The following is a 21,689-nucleotide window of genomic DNA, read 5'->3' as shown; positions in this document are numbered from 1 at the left end:
GGGATCTCAGACAATACGAAAGAGGTTGAACAGGCTAGTAATAGGGGTTGCAACAATTTTGGCAGATAATTTTAGAGAGGGTCCAGATTGTCTAGCCCGGCTGATTTGTAGGGGTCCAGATTTTGAAGTTCTTTCAGAACATCAGCTATCTGGATTTGGGTGAAGGAGATGGGGGAGGCTTGGGCAAGTTGCTGTGGGGGGTGCAGGGATGGTGACCGGGGTAGGTGTAGCCAGGTGGAAAGCATGGCCAGCCATAGAAAAATGCTTATTGAAATTAAAAAATGATCGCTATTTATCGGTGGTGACAGTGTTTTTTAGCCTCAGTGCAGTGGGCAGCTGGGAGGAGGTGCTCTTATTCTCCATGGACTTTAGTGTCCCAGAAGTTTTTGGAGTTTGTGCTACAGGATGCAGATTTCTGTTTGAAAAAGCTAGTCTTAGTTTTCCTAACTGCTTGTGAGTATTGGTTCCTAACTTCCCTGAAAAGTTGCATATCACGGGGGCTATTTGATGCCAATGCAATACGCCACAGGATGTTTTTGTGCTGGTCGAGGGCAGTCAGGTCTGGAGTGAACAAAGGGCTATATCTGTTCCTGGCTCAATTTTTTTGGAATGGGGCATGCTTATTTAAGATGGTGAGGAAGACACTTTTTAAAGAATAACCAGGCATCCTCTACTGACGGGATGAGGTCAATATCCTTCCAGGATACCCGGGCCAGGTTGATTAGAAAGGCCTGCTCGCTGAAGTGTTTTAGGGAGCGTTTGACAGTGATGAGGGGTGGTCGTTTGACCGCAGACCCATTACGGATGCAGGCAATGAGGCAGTGATCGCTGAGATCTTGGTTGAAGACAGCAGATATGTATTTGGAGGGAAAGTTGGTTAAGATGATATCTATGAGCGTGCCCGTGTTTATGGATTTGGGGTTGTACCTGGTAGGTTCATTGATAATTTGTGTGAGATTGAGGGCATCAAGCTTAGATTGTAAGATGGCCGGTGTATTAAATATGTCTCAGTTTAGGTCACCTAGCAGCACGAGCACTGAAGATGGATGGGGGGCAATCAATTCACATATGGTGTCCAGGGCACAGCTGGGGGCAGAGGTTGGTCAATAGCAAGCGGCAATGGTGAGAGACTTGTTTCTGGAAAGGTGGATTTTTAGAAGTAGAAGCTCGAATTGTTTGGGCACAGACCTGGATAGTATGACAGACCTCTGCAGTCTATCTCTGCAGTAGATTGCAACTCCGCCCCTTTGGCAGTTCTATCTTGTTGGAAAATGTTATAGTTGGGGATGGAAATTTCAGAGTTTTTGGTGGTCTTCCAAAGCAAGGATTCAGACACGGCTAGGATATCCGGGTTGGCAGAGTGTACTAAGGCAGTGAATAAAACATTCTTGGTGAGGAGACTTCTAATGTTAACATGCATGAAACTAAGGCTTTTACGGTTACAGAAGTCAACAAATGAGAGCGCCTAGGGAATAGGTGTAGTACTGGGGGCCTGGGTTAACTTTTTAGGGATAGGGGGCAGCATTTTCACTTTGGATGAATAGCGGGCCCAGAGTGAACTGCCTCCTACTCTGTCCCAGATGCTAATATATGCATATTATTATTACTATTGGATATAAAACACTCTGAAGTTTCTAAAACTGTTTGAAGGATGTCTGTGAGTATAACAGAACTCATTTGGCAGGCAAAAACCTGAGAAAAAATCCAAACAGGAACTGAGAATTCTTAGGCTGGTCGATTTTCAACTCATCGCCTATTGAAATCCCAGTGGGATATGGATCTGTCACTTCCTACGCCTTCCACTAGATGTCAACAGTCTGTAGAACGTTGAATGAAGCTTCTACTGTGATGTTGAGCCGGATGGGAGCTGTTTCAGTCATTGGTCTGGCAGAGTGCCAGGTCCTGGTCATGCGCATTCCACATGGTATCGACTTGCGTTCCATTACTTCTATGGACACAAAGGAATTCTCCAGGTTGGAACGTTATTGAATATTTATGATAACAACATCCTAAAGATTGATTCTCTACTTAGTTTGACAAGTTTATTTGACCTGTAATATAACTTTTTGAAGTTTGCGTCTGACGTTTCCCTGGATCTGCGCGAGCATTTGGATATGTGTATTAAACGTGCTAACAAAAGTAGCTACTTGGACATAAATAATGGATATTATCGAGCAAAACAACAATTTATTGTGGAACTAGGATTCCTGGGAGTGCATTCTGATGAAGATCATCAAAGGTAAGGGAATATTTATGATGTAATTTCGTATTTCTGTTGACTCCAACATGGCGGAGAAATGTTGTTATTTTTATTTATTTTATTTATTTTTATTTAACCTTTATTTAACCAGGTAGGCAAATTGAGAACACGTTCTCATTTACAATTGCGACCTGGCCAAGATAAAGCAAAGCAGTTCGACACATACAACAACACATAGTTACACATGGAGTAAAAACAAACATATAGTCAATAATACAGTGAAAAAAATACAAAAATAAGTCTATATACAATGTGAGCAAGTGAGGTGAGATAAGGGAGGTGAAGGCAAACAGATATATGTATAAATAAATAAAAATATAAAAAGGCCATGGAGGCGAAGTGAGTACAACACAGCAAGTAAAATAAAAACTAAAAAAAAACACTGGAATGGTTGGTTTGCATTGGAAGAAAGTGCAAAGTAGAGACAGAAATAATGGGGTGCAAAGGAGCAAAATAAATTAATAAATAAATACAGTAGGTAAAGAGGTAGTTGTTTGGGCTAAATTGTAGATGGGTTATGTACAGGTGCAGTAATCTATGAGCTGCTCTGACAGCTGGTGCTTAAAGCTAGTGAGGGAGATAGGTGTTTCCAGTTTCAGAGATTTTTGTAGTTCGTTCCAGTCATTGGCAGCAGAGAACTGGAAGGAGAGGCGTCCAAAGGAAGAATTGGTTTTGGGGGTGACTAGAGAGATATACCTGCTGGAGCGCGTGCTACGGGTAGGTGCTGCTATGGTGACCAGCGAGCTAAGGGGGGACTTTACCTAGCAGGGTCTTGTAGATGACCTGGAACCAATGGGTTTGGCGACGAGTATGAAGCGAGGGCCAGCCAACGAGAGTGTACAGGTCGCAGTGGTGGGTAGTATATGGGGCTTTGGTGACAAAACGGATGGCACTGTGATAGACTGCATCCAATTTATTGAGTAGGGTTTTGGAGGCTATTTTGTAAATGACATCACCGAAGTCGAGGATTGGTAGGATGGTCAGTTTTACAAGGGTATGTTTGGCAGCATGAGTAAAGGATGCTTTGTTGCGGAATAGGAAGCCAATTCTAGATTTGACTTTGGATTGGAGATGTTTGATGTGGGTCTGGAAGGAGAGTTTACAGTCTAACCAGACACCTAGGTATTTGTAGTTGTCCACATATTCTAAGTCAGAGCCGTCCAAAGTAGTGATGTTGGACAGGCGGGCAGGAGCAGGCAGCGATCGGTTGAAGAGCATGCATTTGGTTTTACTTGTATTTAAGAGCAGTTGGAGGCCACGGAAGGAGAGTTGTATGGCATTGAAGCTCGCCTGGAGGGTTGTTAACACAGTGTCAAAAGAAGGGCCAGAAGTATACAGAATAGTGTCGTCTGCGTAGAGGTGGATCAGAGAATCACCAGCAGCAAGAGCGACATCATTGATGTAAACAGAGAAGAGAGTCGGTCCAAGAATTGAACCCTGTGGCACCCCCATAGAGACTGCCAGAGGCCCGGACAACAGACCCTCCGATTTGACACACTGGACTCTATCAGAGAAGTAGTTGGTGAACCAGGCGAGGCAATCATTAGAGAAACCAAGGCTGTCGAGTCTGCCAATGAGGATGTGGTGATTGACAGAGTCAAAAGCCTTGGCCAGGTCAATGAATACGGCTGCACAGTATTGTTTCCTATCGATGGCGGTTACGATATCGTTTATGACCTTGAGCGTGGCTGAGGTGCACCCATGACCAGCTCTGAAACCAGATTGCATAGCGGAGAAGGTGTGGTGTGATTCGAAATGGTCGGTAATCTGTTTGTTGACTTGGCTTTCGAAGACCTTAGAAAGGCAGGGTAGGATAGATATAGGTCTGTAGCAGTTAGGGTCAAGGGTGTCCCCCCCTTTGAAGAGGGGGATAACCGCAGCTGCTTTCCAATCTTTGGGGATCTCAGACGACACGAAAGAGAGGTTGAAGAGGCTAGTAATAGGGGTGGCAACAATTTCAGCAGATAGTTTTAGAAAGAAAGGGTCCAGATTATCTAGCCCGGCTGATTTGTAAGGGTCCAGATTTTGCAGCTCTTTCAGAACATCAGCTGACTGTATTTGGGAGAAAGAGAAATGGGGAAGGCTTGGGCGAGTAGCAGGGGGGAGGGCAGTGCTGTTGTCCCGGGTAGGGGTAGCCAGGTGGAAAGCATGGCCAGCCGTAGAAAAATGCTTATTGAAATTCTCAATTATAGTGGATTTGTCGGTGGTGACAGTGTTTCCTATCTTCAGGGCGGTTGGAAGCTGGGAGGAGGTGTTCTTATTCTCCATGGACTTTACGGTGTCCCAGAACTTTTTTGAATTTGTGTTGCAGGAAGCAAATTTCTGCTTGAAAAAGCTAGCCTTGGCTGTTCTAACTGCCTGTGTATATTGGTTTCTGGCTTCCCTGAAAAGTTGCATATCACGGGGGCTGTTCGATGCTAATGCAGAACGCCATAGGATGTTTTTCTGTTGGTTAAGGGCAGTCAGGTCAGGAGAGAACCAAGGGCTATATCTGTTCCTGGTTCTAAATTTCTTGAATGTTATATCTGAGCGCCGTCTCAGATTATTGCATGGTGTGCTTTTTCCGTAAAGTTTTTTTGAAATCTGACACAGCGGTTGCATTAAGAACAAGTGTAGCTTTAATTCTATGTAAAACATGTATCTTTCATCAAAGTTTATGAGTATTTCTGTTATTTGATGTGGCTCTCTGCAATTTCTTTGGATATTTTGGAGGCATTTCTGAACATGGCGCCAATGTAAACTGAGATTTTTTTAAATATAAATATGCATATTATCGAACAAAACATACATGTATTGTGTAACATGATGTCCTATGAGTGTCATCTGATGAAGATCATCAAAGGTTAGTGATTAATTTGATCTCTATTTCTGCTTTTTGTGACTCCTATCTTTGGCTGGGAAAATGGCTGTGTTTTTTGGACTTGGCGGTGATCTACCATGATCATATGTTGTGTTTTCGCTGTAAAACATTTTTTACATCGGAGACGATGGGTAGATTAACCTGTCTAGGATGAGGGTGCCGCTAGCGGCACTCCCCCCCCCACCCCCACTGAAAAGGCAGAGCCGCGAAATTCAAAAAAAATATATTTTTAAAATATTTAACTTTCACACATTAAAGTCCAATACAGCTAATGAAAGACACAGATCTTGTGAATCCAGCCAACATGTCCGATTTTTAAAATGTTTTACAGGGAAGACAAAATATGTAAATCTATTAGCTAACCACCTTAGCAAAAGACACCACTTTTTCTAACTCCATCAGTTTTTTACTCCATCAGCAGCTATCACAAATTCGACCAAATGAAGATATATATAGCCACTAACCAAGAAACAACTTCCTAAGATGACAGTCTGATAACATATTTATTGTATAGCATATGTTTTTTTTGAAAAATCTGCATATTTATGGTATAAATCTTAAATTACATTTCAGCTACACTCAATTGCACCGAAAGCAGCCATAACATTTACAGACACCAACATCAAATACCTAATTACTCCTCATAAAACATTTCGGAGAAATACATACTGTGCAGCAATTGAAAAACAGGATTCTTGTGATTCCAGACAATATTTCCGATTTATGAAATGTTTTACATCGAAAGCTAAATGTAGCGCTAAATTAGCATAGCCACGCCAGACAGACACACTTGGGCGCGCGCGACCAGTTGACATGCACGACAGATATATGAAATAACATTATAAATTTGGTCTTACTTTGGCTGATCTTTCATCAGAATGTTGATCAAGTTGTCCTTAGTCCAGAATAGTTGTTCAATCCATTCAGAATGGCAACTTTCCATCTTCCTTTAGCCTGGGTACTAGTCGAGTGGCATGGATCTCTCCAAAGTAAACAAAGGAAACATTACAGAACACGGCAAAACTCCCGAAAAAATTCAAATAATCTGATTAAACTATATTGAAAAAACATACATTACGATGACATGGTCTCATTTATCAAATCAAATCCGAGCTGGAGATAGTTCACATCAGAAACGGCAGCAAACAAAACATGATATCTCTCCCAAGTCGCACGCTTCTGACTTCCTGAAATTGACGGTCACGCTAAAGAAATAGGTCTTATTTCACGTCAGAACAAGATAAACGCAAGATTTCTCTTCTGACGTCCTCTTGACACCCAGAGGAAGGCGTACGAGGTGTGTTTCGGGTCATAGGTGGCATGACCATATATAGGCAGAGCGTTGAAGCGAGCATAAACATCTTGCATTTTACTTCCTGGTCGGGGAAAGTGCTGCCAAAGGACTTGTGTTCCACTCAGAGAAAAAATTAAAACGGTTTTAGAAACTATAGACTCTTTTCTATCCAACAGTATTAACAATATGCATATTGTAAGAGCAAAAATATATTAGGAGGCCGTTTGAAAATTTGCACATTTTCCATTTTTTCCAAAACGCCCCCTACAGCCCTAACAGGTTAACAAGATGTTTCTTTCATTTGCTGTATTGGACTTGTTAATGTATTACATATTTCTAAAAAATATTTTTTAATTTCCTGCACTGCCTTTTCAGCGGAATGTTGTCAGGGCCTAGAAAGGTTAACCTCTACATCACCAGAGGAGGAGTAGGATAAGGGTATGGCTGAAGGTTATAAGAACTGGTCATCTAGTACATTCGGAACAGAGAGTAAAAGGAACAGGTTTCTGACGCGATAGAATAGATTCAAGGCATAATGAACAGACAAAGGTATGGTAGGATGTGAATACAGTGGAGGTAAACCTAGGCATAGAGTGACGATGAGAAAGAGATTGTCTCTAGAAACATCATTTAAACCAGGTGATGTCACCGCATGTGTGGGAGGTGGAACTGAAGGGTTAGCTAAGGTATATTGAGCAGGGCTCGATGCTCTACAGTGAAATAAGACAATCACTAACCAAAACAGCAATGGACAAGGCATATGGACATTATGGAGAGGCATGCGTAGCCGAGTGATCATAGGGGTCCAGTGAGTAGTTAAGCTGGCTGGAGACACGGCGATTCAGACAGCTAGCGGGCCGGTGTTAGCAAGTTAGCAGAAGGGCCTTAGAGGGACATCGCGATCGATGAAGTCTGTTGTAGCCTCCTCGTGCGGTTCCGTTGGCAGACCAGCCGTGATGGATTAGTAGGGTTCGTGTCGTAAAGGAGCCCAGTCCAATTGGCAAAATAGGTATAGTGGCCCAAGAAATTGTCTGACTGTTCTTTGAGAGGTGAAGATGATAAAACCAAATAGTGACAACATTTATTTAACAATCCCTTGAAAACGACACACTTGTCAATATTTTTAGCGGAGCTGGTGGTCTCCCAGCAGTCAAATAGAATGCTCTGCACTGTATTGTGACGTTTGATTGATAATGAACTATAGGCTACCAGCCGTGCACACAGTGGATGAGGGAGCTGTTCGGTATTTGTGTGGTGCTAAAATGTATTTATCTCCCCCACATGAGAATACATTGCAACGTGTTAGTGTGCTTTCCCTGGCAAGCCTCGCTCATGCAGAAATGCCTAACCGAGGAAATAAAAAGAGAGGTTTTGAAATAGGCCAACACCATCGTGGAAACAGGTGCTGCGTAAATGAAATCCCTGGTTTGGTTTGGAAGGATTTTGGAGTCATTGTGGACAAGGACAACAACCCCTTAGATGGATACACAGCCAGCAAAAAGTGCGTGCATGTATTTATTTACGATTTGGCTAATTCAGTTTATAAGTTAGTAATTACTTTAATTAAGGCTTTTGGTAATTTAGACCAATGGTATTCAAAGTGGGAATATACAAATGTTATTGATAAATTATTTGAAAAATACAATTTTACTAAGTAAATGTAAGTATTGGTTCTCTTAATTTTGATAAGAGACAAATGTAATGAATTGAATGTTATTTGATTGTTATTACTATAAAATAAATGTTTTTAGTCATTTGGCTTGGGGTCGCCAGAAATTGGGTCCTCAGGAATTCTGTCCCCCAAAAAATGGGGTCCCTACTGAAAGAGTTTGAATAACACTGATATACCATATTCAGGCCAACACGTTTGAGTAGCCTATAGGCTATAGCCTAATAAGTACATACATTTTTGCAGTCTATATTCGATTCTGGTAATTATTTAAGTTTCAATTTGATTATTATGGTGGCATGTAGGCTAGTGGTTAAGAGCGTTGGGCCAGTAACCGAAAGATCGCTGGTTCGAATCCCCTAGCCGGCAAGTTGGTAAATCTGCCGTTCTGCGGTTGAGCAAGGCAGTTAACTCCAAGCAACAATTTCTCCCCGGGTGCCGATGACGTCGATTTAAGGCAGCCCCCGCACATCTTTGATTCAGAGGGGTGGGTTAAATGCAGAAGACACATTTTGGTTGAATGCATTCAGTTATGCAACTGACTAGGTATTCCGTTTCCCATATCTAAACAATATTGAATGTAATGGTTTTGTTATGTCGGCTATAGATTTTCATTAGGTAAGGCTAATTAGCAGGCACTTTTTTTCAGAGCAATTTGAGTTATCAATGTGCCGCATTTCATCAAACATTTTAAGACATTGTTCTCAATTCATGACATGGGTTTCCTTTTATCCAAATGTTGAATAGACATGCAGACCAATTAATTCATGAAGGGAGGGGAATAGTAGCCTACTGCCCAGAGAGGGGAATAGTAGCCTACTGCCCAGAGAGGGGAATAGTAGCCTACTGCCCAGAGAGGGGAATAGTAGCCTACTGCCCAGAGAGGGGAATAGTAGCCTACTGCCCAGAGAGGGGAATAGTAGCCTACTGCCCAGAGAGGGGAATAGTAGCCTACTGCCCAGAGAGGGGAATAGTAGCCTACTGCCCAGAGAGGGGAATAGTAGCCTACTGCCCAGAGAGGGGAATAGTAGCCTACTGCCCAGAGAGGGGAATAGTAGCCTACTGCCCAGAGAGGGGAATAGTAGCCTACTGCCCAGAGAGGGGAATAGTAGCCTACTGCCCAGAGAGGGGAATAGTAGCCTACTGCCCAGAGAGGGGAATAGTAGCCTACTGCCCAGAGAGGGGAATAGTAGCCTACTGCCCAGAGAGGGGAATAGTAGCCTACTGCCCAGAGAGGGGAATAGTAGCCTACTGCCCAGAGAGGGGAATAGTAGCCTACTGCCCAGAGAGGGGAATAGTAGCCTACTGCCCAGAGAGGGGAATAGTAGCCTACTGCCCAGAGAGGGGAATAGTAGCCTACTGCCCAGAGAGGGGAATAGTAGCCTACTGCCCAGAGAGGGGAATAGTAGCCTACTGCCCAGAGAGGGGAATAGTAGCCTACTGCCCAGAGAGGGGAATAGTAGCCTACTGCCCAGAGAGGGGAATAGTAGCCTACTGCCCAGAGAGGGGAATAGTAGCCTACTGCCCAGAGAGGGGAATAGTAGCCTACTGCCCAGAGAGGGGAATAGTAGCCTACTGCCCAGAGAGGGGAATAGTAGCCTACTGCCCAGAGAGGGGAATAGTAGCCTACTGCCCAGAGAGGGGAATAGTAGCCTACTGCCCAGAGAGGGGAATAGTAGCCTACTGCCCAGAGAGGGGAATAGTAGCCTACTGCCCAGAGAGGGGAATAGTAGCCTACTGCCCAGAGAGGGGAATAGTAGCCTACTGCCCAGAGAGGGGAATAGTAGCCTACTGCCCAGAGAGGGGAATAGTAGCCTACTGCCCAGAGAGGGGAATAGTAGCCTACTGCCCAGAGAGGGGAATAGTAGCCTACTGCCCAGAGAGGGGAATAGTAGCCTACTGCCCAGAGAGGGGAATAGTAGCCTACTGCCCAGAGAGGGGGATAGTAGCCTACTGCCCAGGGAGGGGGATAGTAGCCTACTGCCCAGGGAGGGGGATAGTAGCCTACTGCCCAGGGAGGGGGATAGTAGCCTACTGCCCAGGGAGGGGGATAGTAGCCTACTAATCTGGAGTCATATAAACAATTAAATAAATTGTAATTTGGCGGGTCATGTATCGGCTCTCGGAAACAATTCTATGAGGGTGGGTCGGGCTGCAGAGAAAAATCTGTCCTGATGTCGGATATTAGTTGTTCAGAATTGATGTGGCTGGCATGGGGGGTGTTTGGCTCCAAAAAACTGACCCCGTACTAGACTCTAGGTAGAACATACAGATGGGCTCCATGACTCACTGTAAATACATACACTTAGCTACATGGTAAACAGCACTCATCACATATCTTTTTTTTGTAGGTGTGTCACAATATATGGTCAGTTGTTTATTTTGTGTTTTAAATTTTTAAGACATTGTTATTATTTGTGAGCCATAATTTGTTTTACTTTTATTCATTATTGTGGTCATGTGGTTTGGCAAGAAGAATGCCCCTCTTCCCACAGGTGTTATTACTACCACTGAGGGTTTAGAGCTTGAGGTAGTCACCTCATACAAGTACTTGGGAGTAATGGCTAGACAGTGCACTGTCCTTCTCTCAGCACATATCAAAGCTGCAGGCTAAAGTTAAATCTAGACTTGGTTTCCTCTATCGTAATTGCTCCTCTTTCACACCAGCTGCCAACCTAACCCTGATTCAGATGACCATGCTACTCATGCTAGATTACTGAGACATAATTTATAGATCAGCAGGTAAGGGTGCTCTTGAGCGGCTAGATGTTCTTTACCATTTGGCCATCAGATTTGCCACCAATGCTCTTTATAGGACACACCACTGCACTCTATACTCCTCTGTAAACTGGACATCTCTCTACAGCACAGGTGTCAAACTCATTCCACGGGGGGCCGAGTGTCTGCGGGTTTTCGCTCCTCCCTTGTACTTGATTGATGAATTAACATCACTAATTAGTTAGGAACTCCCCACACCTGGTTGTCTAGGGCTTTATTGAAAGGAAAAACCAAAAACCTGCAGACACTAGGCCCTCCGTGGAATGAGTTTGACACCCCTGCTCTACAGTATACCTGTTGCAAGACCTACTGGTTGATGCTTATTTGTAAAACCCTCTTAGGCCTCACTCCCCCCTATCTGAGATATCTACTGCAGCCCTCATTCTCCATATAGAACACCTGTTCTGCCAGTCACATTCTGTTAAAGGTCTCCAAAGCACACACATCCCTGGGTTGCTCCTCTTTTCAGTTCGCTGCAGCTAGCGACTGGAACGAGCTGCAACAAACACTCAAACTGAACAGTTTTATCTCAATCTCTTCATTCAAAGATTAAATCATGGACACTCTTACTGACAGTTGTTTCTGCTTTGTATGATGTATTGTTGTCTCTACCTTCTTGACCTTTGTGCTGTTGACTTTGCATAATAATGTTTGTACCATGTTTTTGTGCTGCTACCATGTTGTTGTGTTGTCTTGTTATGTTGTTGTCTTAGGGCTCTCTTTATGTAGTGTTGTGTCTCTCTTGTTGTGATTTGTGTTTTGTCTTGTATTTATATTGTATTTTTTATTTATTTTTAAATCCAGGCCCCTTCCCCGCAGGAGGCTTTTTGCCTTTTGGTAGGCTGTCATTGTAAATAAGATTTTTGTTCTTAACTGACTTGCCTAGTTAAATAAAAACAATTATTGGAGTCCTCCAGGTTTATGCATTAATATGCACTGAAGTGTAATGGTATCACTATCTCGATAAAGTCAGCAGATTTGTTGGTTGGTTGGTTGCATTTACATTGGGTGGTATCGCATTAGTGAAAACCAAGACTGTTCTCAGGGCAATTGCCGGTTTTGACTGGCAGAAGTGACGTTTCGTAGCAGGTTAGGATAATTAACGTGGCAGGTTATGATAATTAGCTTAAAGTTAGGTAAAATACTAAATTTGTCCACGACGCGACTCGAACATACAGTATCTCGCTATAACCAGGCCTGCCCTAAGAACAGTTTTGGTTTCCACTAATGCGATGCTGGTGACCTCACTTCCTCAATCGATTGCGTGAAGTTTTCCTGACAAACCAGCCTACTTCCCGTTGTCTCAAATTGTATCTGGATTTACAGGTGTGTAATGTATAACTATACATAATATACATCGACATAGTACGATAACATGTTTCGCTAACTATTTAATGGGTTGTGTGATGCTTATGGTGCATTTATGTCGAAGCTAGAAAATGCTAGCTATGTATCCCCATTGACAATGGAATTGTAAGTAATGGGGCCACGCTAGGTGAATGGTGTGTAATCGTTAGTTCAAACAGTTGCAAAACGGAAAACGAGAGTTTATATTGGATAAATGCAGGTAGCTAGATCCATCCCCGTTTCGTTTAAGAAACGTTTTGCAACAGATTCGGCGTTATGAATACGCCCATGGCATGACATGATGCAAATCAAAACAAAATGGCGTCGCGGACTTTTCTAAATTGTAAATATACACTACATTTTTAAACTCCGGGTTACTTTATTTTGTTAATCGAAGCCTCAGGTTATATATTTATGTTGGACAATTGAATCATTCTAGTTAGATGTTTGAGTCATTTATATATTTTCCGTAATTTAATGGTTCGAAAGTTAGCTAGCTAGCCTCATGCTGAGCGCTAGTTTAGCCCTAGCCTATAATAAATGCGTAGATGTAGCTAGGTACTTGTATTGGTTTAACTGTTAGTTTAAGCACTGCTAGCGGGAGTCATTGTTGTCAATTGTGTAGCATTGGGTTACATGCATGTTTACACTGCTACAGTGGTGAGCCTGTTTGTGTCGGACAAACAAGCATACAATTTGATGGTTTTACATTCTAGATAGCATACCCTTTGCGCTATTTGTAAGTGATTAGTATTTATTTTGGCACATATACTAATTAGAAATAGCTATATGTACTGTTAGAGACAACCATAGTGTAGCTATTTTTATATTGATAATGAGAACTGACTACATTTTTTTTAACAAAGCAATTGTAATGAACCAGATAGTTGACCCTTAACACTTTTGGAAAATACGTTTATTAAATTCGATTTAAGAAGACTTTTCCTGAAACCAGACAACTTTTACTTGTCTCTGAGTTACAGGTAAACATATTTGTTTTCCTGGTCTCAATCATGGAACCTGGAACATTAGCCCACTCTGTACAGTCTGCAATTTGTTGAGCTAGCTAAAAGGATAATTATGTTATTAGTTAATGTAATGTAATAATAATCAAAACTCTTTCTTCCTTCCACTTTCTGCTCTACCCCCCCCCCCCCCCCCCTCTCTAGGTCCTACGTGGGCACCTCCAGTAGTAACAGTGACCCAATCCAGTCTCCTGCCCCACTCCTATTCCCTCCGCCCCCCCTCCTTCAGCCACAGTGTCACTGTCCAGTCGCCCATCATAGGTGGGACCCCCTCCATCCAATCCCCCATGCCCCCCCACCCCCACCCACTCATGACAGCCCACTTCCAGCTACCCACACACTCCACCTCACACCAACCCCCCCCCATGGTTCTCAACATGCCCTCCCAGCCACCCTACTCCTTGGCCCAGCCCCCTGTCGCCTCCTTGCCCCTTTCCTCCACCTCAGGGGGTCCGGGTGGGACACACCCCAACCAACACAACCAAAATGTGATGGGGAACGGTCATCTGATGCCTCACCCCCTCATACAGCCCCCCGTCCTGCCTCTGACCAATGGGCAGTTGGTGCCGCCGCTTCCGTCTACTCTAGTAGCCTATCAGGATGATCCCAGAGGGCCCAACGGGCTGCAGATGCTGAGGACTGTGGGAATGGGGAAGTACGAGTTCACAGACCCAGGACATCCTAAAGGTAAGACAGACCCACTCTGACTGGGCAAGCTTGCAGTGTCTCACACACACACACACACCAAAGGTAAGATGGGCCCGCTCCACATGGGTAAGCACAGAACCCTTGCTTCTGTATTTTGGTTTATGCACTTTATTTTCCACTTAATTCGTTTAGGTTTTATTAGCATAGAACCCATCTTTTTTTCTTGGCAGAGGGTTTGTACAGGGAGCAGCTTCTCTGGGTAGAGAGTGGTTTGTACAGGGAGCAGCTTCTCTGGGTAGAGAGTGGTTTGTACAGGGAACAGCTTCTCTGGGTAGAGAGTGGTTTGTACAGGGAACAGCTTCTCTGGGTAGAGAGTGGTTTGTACAGGGAACAGCTTCTCTGGGTAGAGAGTGGTTTGTACAGGGAACAGCTTCTCTGGGTAGAGAGTGGTTTGTACAGGGAACAGCTTCTCTGGGTAGAGAGTGGTTTGTACAGGGAACAGCTTCTCTGGGTAGAGAGTGGTTTGTACAGGGAACAGCTTCTCTGGGTAGAGAGTGGTTTGTACAGGGAACAGCTTCTCTGGGTAGAGAGTGGTTTGTACAGGGAACAGCTTCTCTGGGTAGAGAGTGGTTTGTACAGGGAACAGCTTCTCTGGGTAGTTTGTTGCCAGAATGTCTGTTAACAACACTACAAACGCAGTTAACACTACCTAGTTGGAACCGGTGCCAGATCTCTACAAAGCTGCACCAAGGTCACGGCTTCCACACGCACCCACACAAGCGTGTACACACACACACAAACTATTCTGTTGCTTCAATTGTCCAGCTACACCTACATTCACTTTTAAGCTTCTTTTAAGCCTGGAAAACTTTTATCTTTGAAAACTGCGAGGGGCATGGCGAGTGGCGCTGTCACTGCTGCATCTCAAAGCTGTAAATGTATGTTTGTTAACCTTGGAGGTTGTGATGCAATTTTCACATTTAATAAAGCTTTTAATGTAGAGTGTGGCTATTTTCCACTACTCATTAGATTTTGTTTCTCTCTCGTTTTCGCTCCATATCAATAAAACGTGAGCAAATTAGTTTCCAGATTGATGTAGAAAGCAGTTGTGCCGGTCGGATCGGAGGCTTCCTGAGACACATTTTAAATGAGACACCAGGTGGAATGGAAACAAACATTTGTCCAGCAGCAGAGCTAGTTAATTTCTGTTGCATTTTCTGTCTCCTTAGACGCTTTCTGGTTTTTGTAATTTGATAAAGGGATGTTTGAGCTACATTTAAGGTTAACTCACCACTTTTCGGCGATATCCACCATATTGATCTCTAAATAAATAATTCACGTGAATCGTGACGATCCGTAAAACGCAGAGTGTATCACCCATTGAGCGATGTGCTCCATCGAGTTTCACGTGTGACTGCTATGAACAGCCAGCCGTATCCCCTAACCAGCCGTTAGCCAAATCAGCTGCTTCTCTCTGTCCGTTCTTTCTGCGCATCTTCAGAAGTTTTAAAATGTTACTTAGCCGTGATGGCGAGCTAGGGTGTGCAGACAGTGATGCAGTTTCGGTTGAATTATTGGAGCAGCTCGCAGTGTGAGCGAAGTGGATATGTAGGATTCTATTTGTTGCCTAGCATTTGGTAGCTCTGTGAAGGAAGTAGGACGTGTGGGACAGGGAGTGAATTCGTGAGGGAGGGAGAGTGAAGCTGTATGTAAAGTTGTCTGAAGAGTACGTTAATGATGATTTCATTTAGACCTAGTGTGTTGTCCCCTTACTGCATCAATGAAATTGCAGATCATTATGTATTTATATTCCTTACTACATTCCTCCTGCCCAATCACAGGTATGGATATGAGTAAATCAGATATTTTCTGCAGTAGCCTTTTCGATTGCACAGTAAAAAGTGCAGTGTTTCCTCTATGTTAATTTACCAGCGGCGCGCCACCGCTGCTAAATAGTTGTTGGCACTCCCAAAAATGACTAATATTTTCAGTATTTGATATCTTTCAACAAGATCACAAAAATATAAAGTAGACAGTCAAAATATAAAGTAGAAAGTCATGGCATGAGGCCCCCATTTGATTTGATGAGTTTCTCAGATAGCATAACAACACGGCATAAGCCATGGCAAAATGTGCAGAATTGCAGGAAATTAGCTTTAAAACAGATTACCTTTTTTATTTCTCAGTCCCAGCACAAAAAGTATAGAACTGCAAGAAACTAATATTTTCTCAGTTGCAGGGAACTAGCTTTAAAACGGCAACATTTTGTCCTTGTGGACAGCGAGCGCTCCCCATTGGCCACTACCACTCGGTATTGTGATACTTGGCTTGGTATCACATCGTTAGTGAAAATGTTGGTATGGTGACACTCATTCTGAAAATAGGCACATTTTCTTGCAGTTTACACAGATTTCTCACGTTTCTGTGCAAAAATGTTTGCTCACCTTTTTGGGCCATAATCAGTTTGCATCCCTGTGGGATACATTGTTGCTACATTGTAAATTATACTTTTGTATTTAGTACAATAGCCAAAGCAAGTGATAATTGCTTACTTCACAACACGTAACCATAGTTTATTAGCCTCTTATTTAGGAGTACTAGAAATAGTAGCTAAATATTCTATTTTGTAAACAACCAGTAGGGCTCTGCATAGAACCTTGAGACGTGATGAGATGGATAGCACTCCATTAAATATTCAGCAGTAGAAATCATATACAGATGTCGTTGCAATAGTAAGGTCACAGCAATAGCTGTGCCATTCAGATCAGTAGCAGGTGTCAAAACCAATGATTTATATACACACTAGATGGCTGATAGGGGGTGCTATGCTGGCTCCACTTTGCCTCCATCTTGGCACTCCCTCATTGCAGAAAATATTATGGTAGCTATAGAAATGTATTGGTCTACATTTGTTTTTCCACCTTTATTTTATTAGACACCTTAACCTGTCTAGGATCAGCGTGGCGCTAGCGGCACACCCCCCCCCCCCCCCCCCCCCCCCCCCCACTGAAAAACCAGTGCCGCGAAATTCAAAAAAAATATTTTTTTAAAATATTTAACTTTCACACATTAAAGTCCAATACAGCTAATGAAAGACACAGATCTTGTGAATCCAGTCAACATTTCCGATTTTTAAAATGTTTTACAGGGAAGACACAATATGTAAAGATGTACATCTATTACCTAAAAACACATTAGCATAATCCACCATCTTTTATTTGTCCACCAACACCAGTAGCCATCACCAATTCGGCTAAACTAAGATATTTATAGCCCCTAACCAACAAAAAAACTCATTAGATGACAGTCTGATAACATATTTATGGTATGGGATAGGTTTTGTTAGAAAAAAGTGCATATTTCAGGTAGATGGCATAGTTTACAATTGCACCCACCATCACAAATGGACTAGAATAATTACAATGAGCAACGTGTTTACCTAACTACTAATCATCAAACATTTCGTAAAAATACACAGCATACACGAATCGAAAGACACAGATCCTGTGAATACAGACAATATTTCAGATTTTCTAAGTGTCTTACAGCGAAAACACAATAAATCGTTATATTAGCATAGCACATAGCACATAGCAGCCCAGCATTGATTCTAGCCAAAGTGGGCGATAACGTCAACATCGCCAAAAATATATTAATTTTTTCACTAACCTTCTCAGAATTCTTCAGATGACACTCCTGTAACATCATATTACACAATCCATATAGAGTTTGATCGAAAATGTTTATATTTAGCCACCAAAATCATGGTTAGACAATGTGAAATGTAGCTCAGCTGGTCAGAAAATGTCCTTGCGCCACTTAGACAGTGATCTACTCTTATACATAAATACTCATAAACGTGACTAAAAAATATAGGGTGGACAGGGATTGATAGACAATTTAATTCTTAATACAATTGCGTTATTACATTTTTTAATTTATCCTTACTTTTCAATACAGTTTGCGCCAAGCGAAGCTACGTCAAAAAACATGGCGTCCTAAGCCACTAAAATGTTTCGACAGAAACACGATTTATCATAATAAAAATGTCCTACCTTGAGCTGTTCTTCCATCAGTATCTTGGGCAAAGGATCCTTTCTTGGGAGAAATCGTCTTTTGGTGGAAAGCTGTCCTCTTGCCATGTGGAAATGTCAACTGCGTTCGGGATGAACTGAAAAGCGTGCCCAACTTTTCACATCGTTGCAAAAATAAATGTCCCAAAATCGCACTAAACGGATATAAATTGCTATAAAATGCTTTAAATTAACTACCTTATGATGTTTTTAACTCCTATAACGAGTGAAAAGATGACCGGAGAAATATAACAGGCTAAACTAACGCTTGGAACAGGAGAGGGTCGGTGTCTTCCACGCGCGTTACGCAGCAAGAAAAGACTTGCTAGCTAAAGGTTTTTTTCATTTGTAGGGCCTGTGAACGCGCAATCGACCCCGTTGGAATCGTCATCACGTAAAGGCATCCAGGGGAAGACGTAAGAAGTGTCCGTATAGTCATAGCAACGACAGTGCCCTTTTAACTGACTTCAGAAAAGTGGCCAACATTTCTCAAATCTGACTCCATGTCAGGGAAATTGCTGTAGAATGGGCTCTGTTCCACTTAGAGACAAAATTTCAACTCCTATAGAAACTATAGACTGTTTTCTATCCAATAATAATAATAATATGCATATTGTACGATCAAGGATTTTGTGGGAAGCCGTTTAAAAAATTAGCCAAATTAGCATAAATAGTCTAAACAGCGCCCCCATCCCCAACAGGTTAATGCATACTCTTAAATGATATTATGTGAGGAGAACACATATATTGACAAATCACAACAAAAAATGTTTTACGTGTAATTTTGAGATCATATATGCACTACAACAAAACTACTTAAATATGTAAAAATTTGTCCTTAACATTTAATTAAAATACTGTAGAATTCCATTCATTCCTATGGAGGACCGATCCCACTGGGGAGTGCCAATATGGCTGACCAGTGGCTTCCAAGCCCCTCAATGGCCAATACATAGAATCAGCAATCCAGGATTTATATAAATCATTGGTCACAACAGAGCTGTGTGTTCTTGAAAACCTTGTTCGCATACAGGGTCACGAACAAATACTTGGTGCTCATTTGGCAACATTGTCTTGATTGATGAAAGGTAACGTAAAGGTAATGGCGGACTGAACGAAGTTATGTAGAGCACCTCAAGATAAAACATAATATTCGAAATATCTGCTAAATTAGACTAAAATATTAGCACTAAATAATCTGGTGGGTGATAACCTTCAATCTGGATAATAACACAAAACAAATCCTAAGACTAGAGACATTTATCGACAAATATTACGAAAACATGCAACACCCAAACATGACGGAGAATAAGACAGGGGAACCGAATCAAAAACGAAAACGTGACTCAACCGACACGGATGATCTAATATTCTCACCACCGGCAATGGTAAAGGTCAAAACCGATCTGTTAAAATCAATAAATGACAAACTGGGTATACTTGAATTAGTTAGTAAAGATATAAAAGAGTTGAAGGCAAGCCTAGAGATGAGTGATGAAAAAGCCGCGGCTTTGGAGAAGGAAACACACGCGCTAAAAGGGACGGTCAATAAGATTGAAACCGAAATTAATGAATTTAAAAAGGAGAACAACGTTCTGAAGGAACGCTTACTGGACATACAAACTAGATCCATGAGAGAGAATTTGGTACTTACAGGTATCCAAGAGAAAGGAGAGGTTCCTGAATCTGTAGTTAGAGAGTTCCTTTTTGCAGCGCTTCAGATACCGCGCGAAGTTATCGATAAGATCCAACTTGAACGTGTACACCGCCTCGGACAGAGAGGGCAGAGGTACGAACGCCCAATCGTTGCCAAATTTGCTTCATTTAAAGATAAAATAATGGTTAAAAGCCTAGGTAAAAGACTTGCTCGGACCAAAATTGGCATGAATGATCAGTTTCCGAAAGAAATTGCAGAACGGCGCAAAGTTCTGTATCCAATTTTCAAAGAAAATAGATTAAAAGCGAAACGAGTAGCTCTCGTCATTGATAAACTATATATTGATAACCAGTTGTTCAGAGACACAAAGATTACTCCATGGTTATTTTAAAAATTACAAAGTTCTCATAGATGAGGAAAATAAACACAATTCAAGCCCGGTTACTGATTGTAACAATACAATACAAAATATAGCTTTTCTATAAATCTTCACATATAACTAATTGAACACAAGCACTATTTCTATATAGTGAAGATAAAAAGTAAGTAAACAGAAGGCACAGTATGTGTGGATGGTATGGTGTGTGTTTATTTTTATTTGTTATGTTTGGAAAGTTGAGTGAGTGAGTAATGAAATAGTTGCATATCCCAGAGCCAGTGTATTGCTGTGGGCCGGGTATGAGAGGGCTTTCAATGTTGTTCAGATGATGGATATACTTTTATAAAGAATTACACGTCTTATTTATTTATTGTCCTATCATGGGGAACTACATTTTTAAAATAAATTATATCTAATTATTTATTATCCTATTTTAATCGTACGGTACATGGCCCTATACCCTAGACACCCACATGAATGGCCCAGATACCAAGGAGAAGTCCCTAACTGTTTTATGTGCATGCTGTATGCGGTCTGTATGCAGCCAAAAGGAGGTCAGGGACCAAGAGCAGCACTGCCCACTCAAGATTCTGAGCCTGCTTGGCAGGGTTGGTCCTGCAAAGCCAAAGCCCCCTAAAGGGAGAGCATAATAAACAAGGAAATTCTCAAAGCTGCTAATGAGAACCTTGATGACCTTGTACCTAGCCGGTGGGGATTCCGGTGGGGTGCCCCCACCCAGGCAGTGGCAGTGCTGGCAACACTAGCTGCAGAAACCCATGGGGAGGGGGTCACACTCGGACATTCAGAGAGGGGGTATATTATTGTGGCCCTGGTGGCACGAAACCAATCGGACTGCATGGAGATGCTTGGGAACATGGTCAAAATGGATGACCGTATTGTGGGTGTTTCAGGAAGAAGGTGTACATTTGACCTCCATCATCTAGGATGTGACAATGGTAAATAAATCTCTACATTTATGCTCATTTTTTGCGCGGTCTTGCAGGCCTTCTCATGTAGCTGCAACTGCAAGTACATTTGTAAATCATGACCCATCTTGAGTTGGGCTCTGGGATGGTGCAATTGTTGAGAGGGTGAGCTTATGGTTGTGTGGGGGTAAGGGCTGAATGTGTGTGGGTGTATGTGTGTATCCCACAACTGTTGCGAAGGAAGAAGTAAAAGATGTTAGGGATGTTAGGGACTATAGAGGATGATTCACAGCAATATGTAATAAAAATCGAGGTGAGGGCGATGGAAATGCATTTGGCAATGGATCTGCTTCGGTTCGGTGGATGGTGCTGTGTGCACTTTTCGAAGGATGGATCCCAGTCGGTCCGGGGCTGTGCGATGCGGGGGTCGGGGGTGGTCTGCCGGGCATTGGGATGACAACCCAACTTGAGATGGGGGCTTTTGGCGGGTGGAATAGTGGGGACCAATTGGAGGTTTGCTTAGTGGAGATGCAAATGTCATGGTACAACTATATAGACACTCAATCATTATGTTACTTTTTAATAGTACGTTTACAAAAATATATTCTGATTAAAAGAATGAAAGGTGTGTCTCATTATGGTAAGTGGTGAAATAAGTATAGCCAGTTACAATTGTAATGGCTTAGCAGATAATAAGAAAAGACGATCAGTATTTACCTGGCTAAAAGAGAAGGATTATAATATCTACTGTTTACAGGAAACCCATTCAACAG

At 42.4% G+C, this 21,689-nt stretch overlaps 1 protein-coding gene across 3 annotated transcripts in view; it reads left to right on the top strand.

Moving 5' to 3' along the window:
* Positions 1–21,689, top strand: part of LOC129825339 (kelch-like protein 29) — a 398,302-nt gene that overhangs the window by 249,785 nt on the left and 126,828 nt on the right. For all 3 annotated transcript variants that reach the window (XM_055885359.1, XM_055885361.1, XM_055885360.1), the window contains one exon: positions 13,378–13,920. In XM_055885359.1, coding sequence (XP_055741334.1) covers positions 13,378–13,920 — 543 coding nt within the window. The remainder of the gene's footprint in view (positions 1–13,377; positions 13,921–21,689) is intronic.

This window comes from Salvelinus fontinalis, chromosome 27 (genome assembly GCF_029448725.1).
Source record: "Salvelinus fontinalis isolate EN_2023a chromosome 27, ASM2944872v1, whole genome shotgun sequence".
In the NCBI taxonomy this organism is placed as follows: Eukaryota; Metazoa; Chordata; class Actinopteri; order Salmoniformes; family Salmonidae; genus Salvelinus; species Salvelinus fontinalis.
This window is presented reverse-complemented; position numbering and strand designations above follow the sequence as displayed.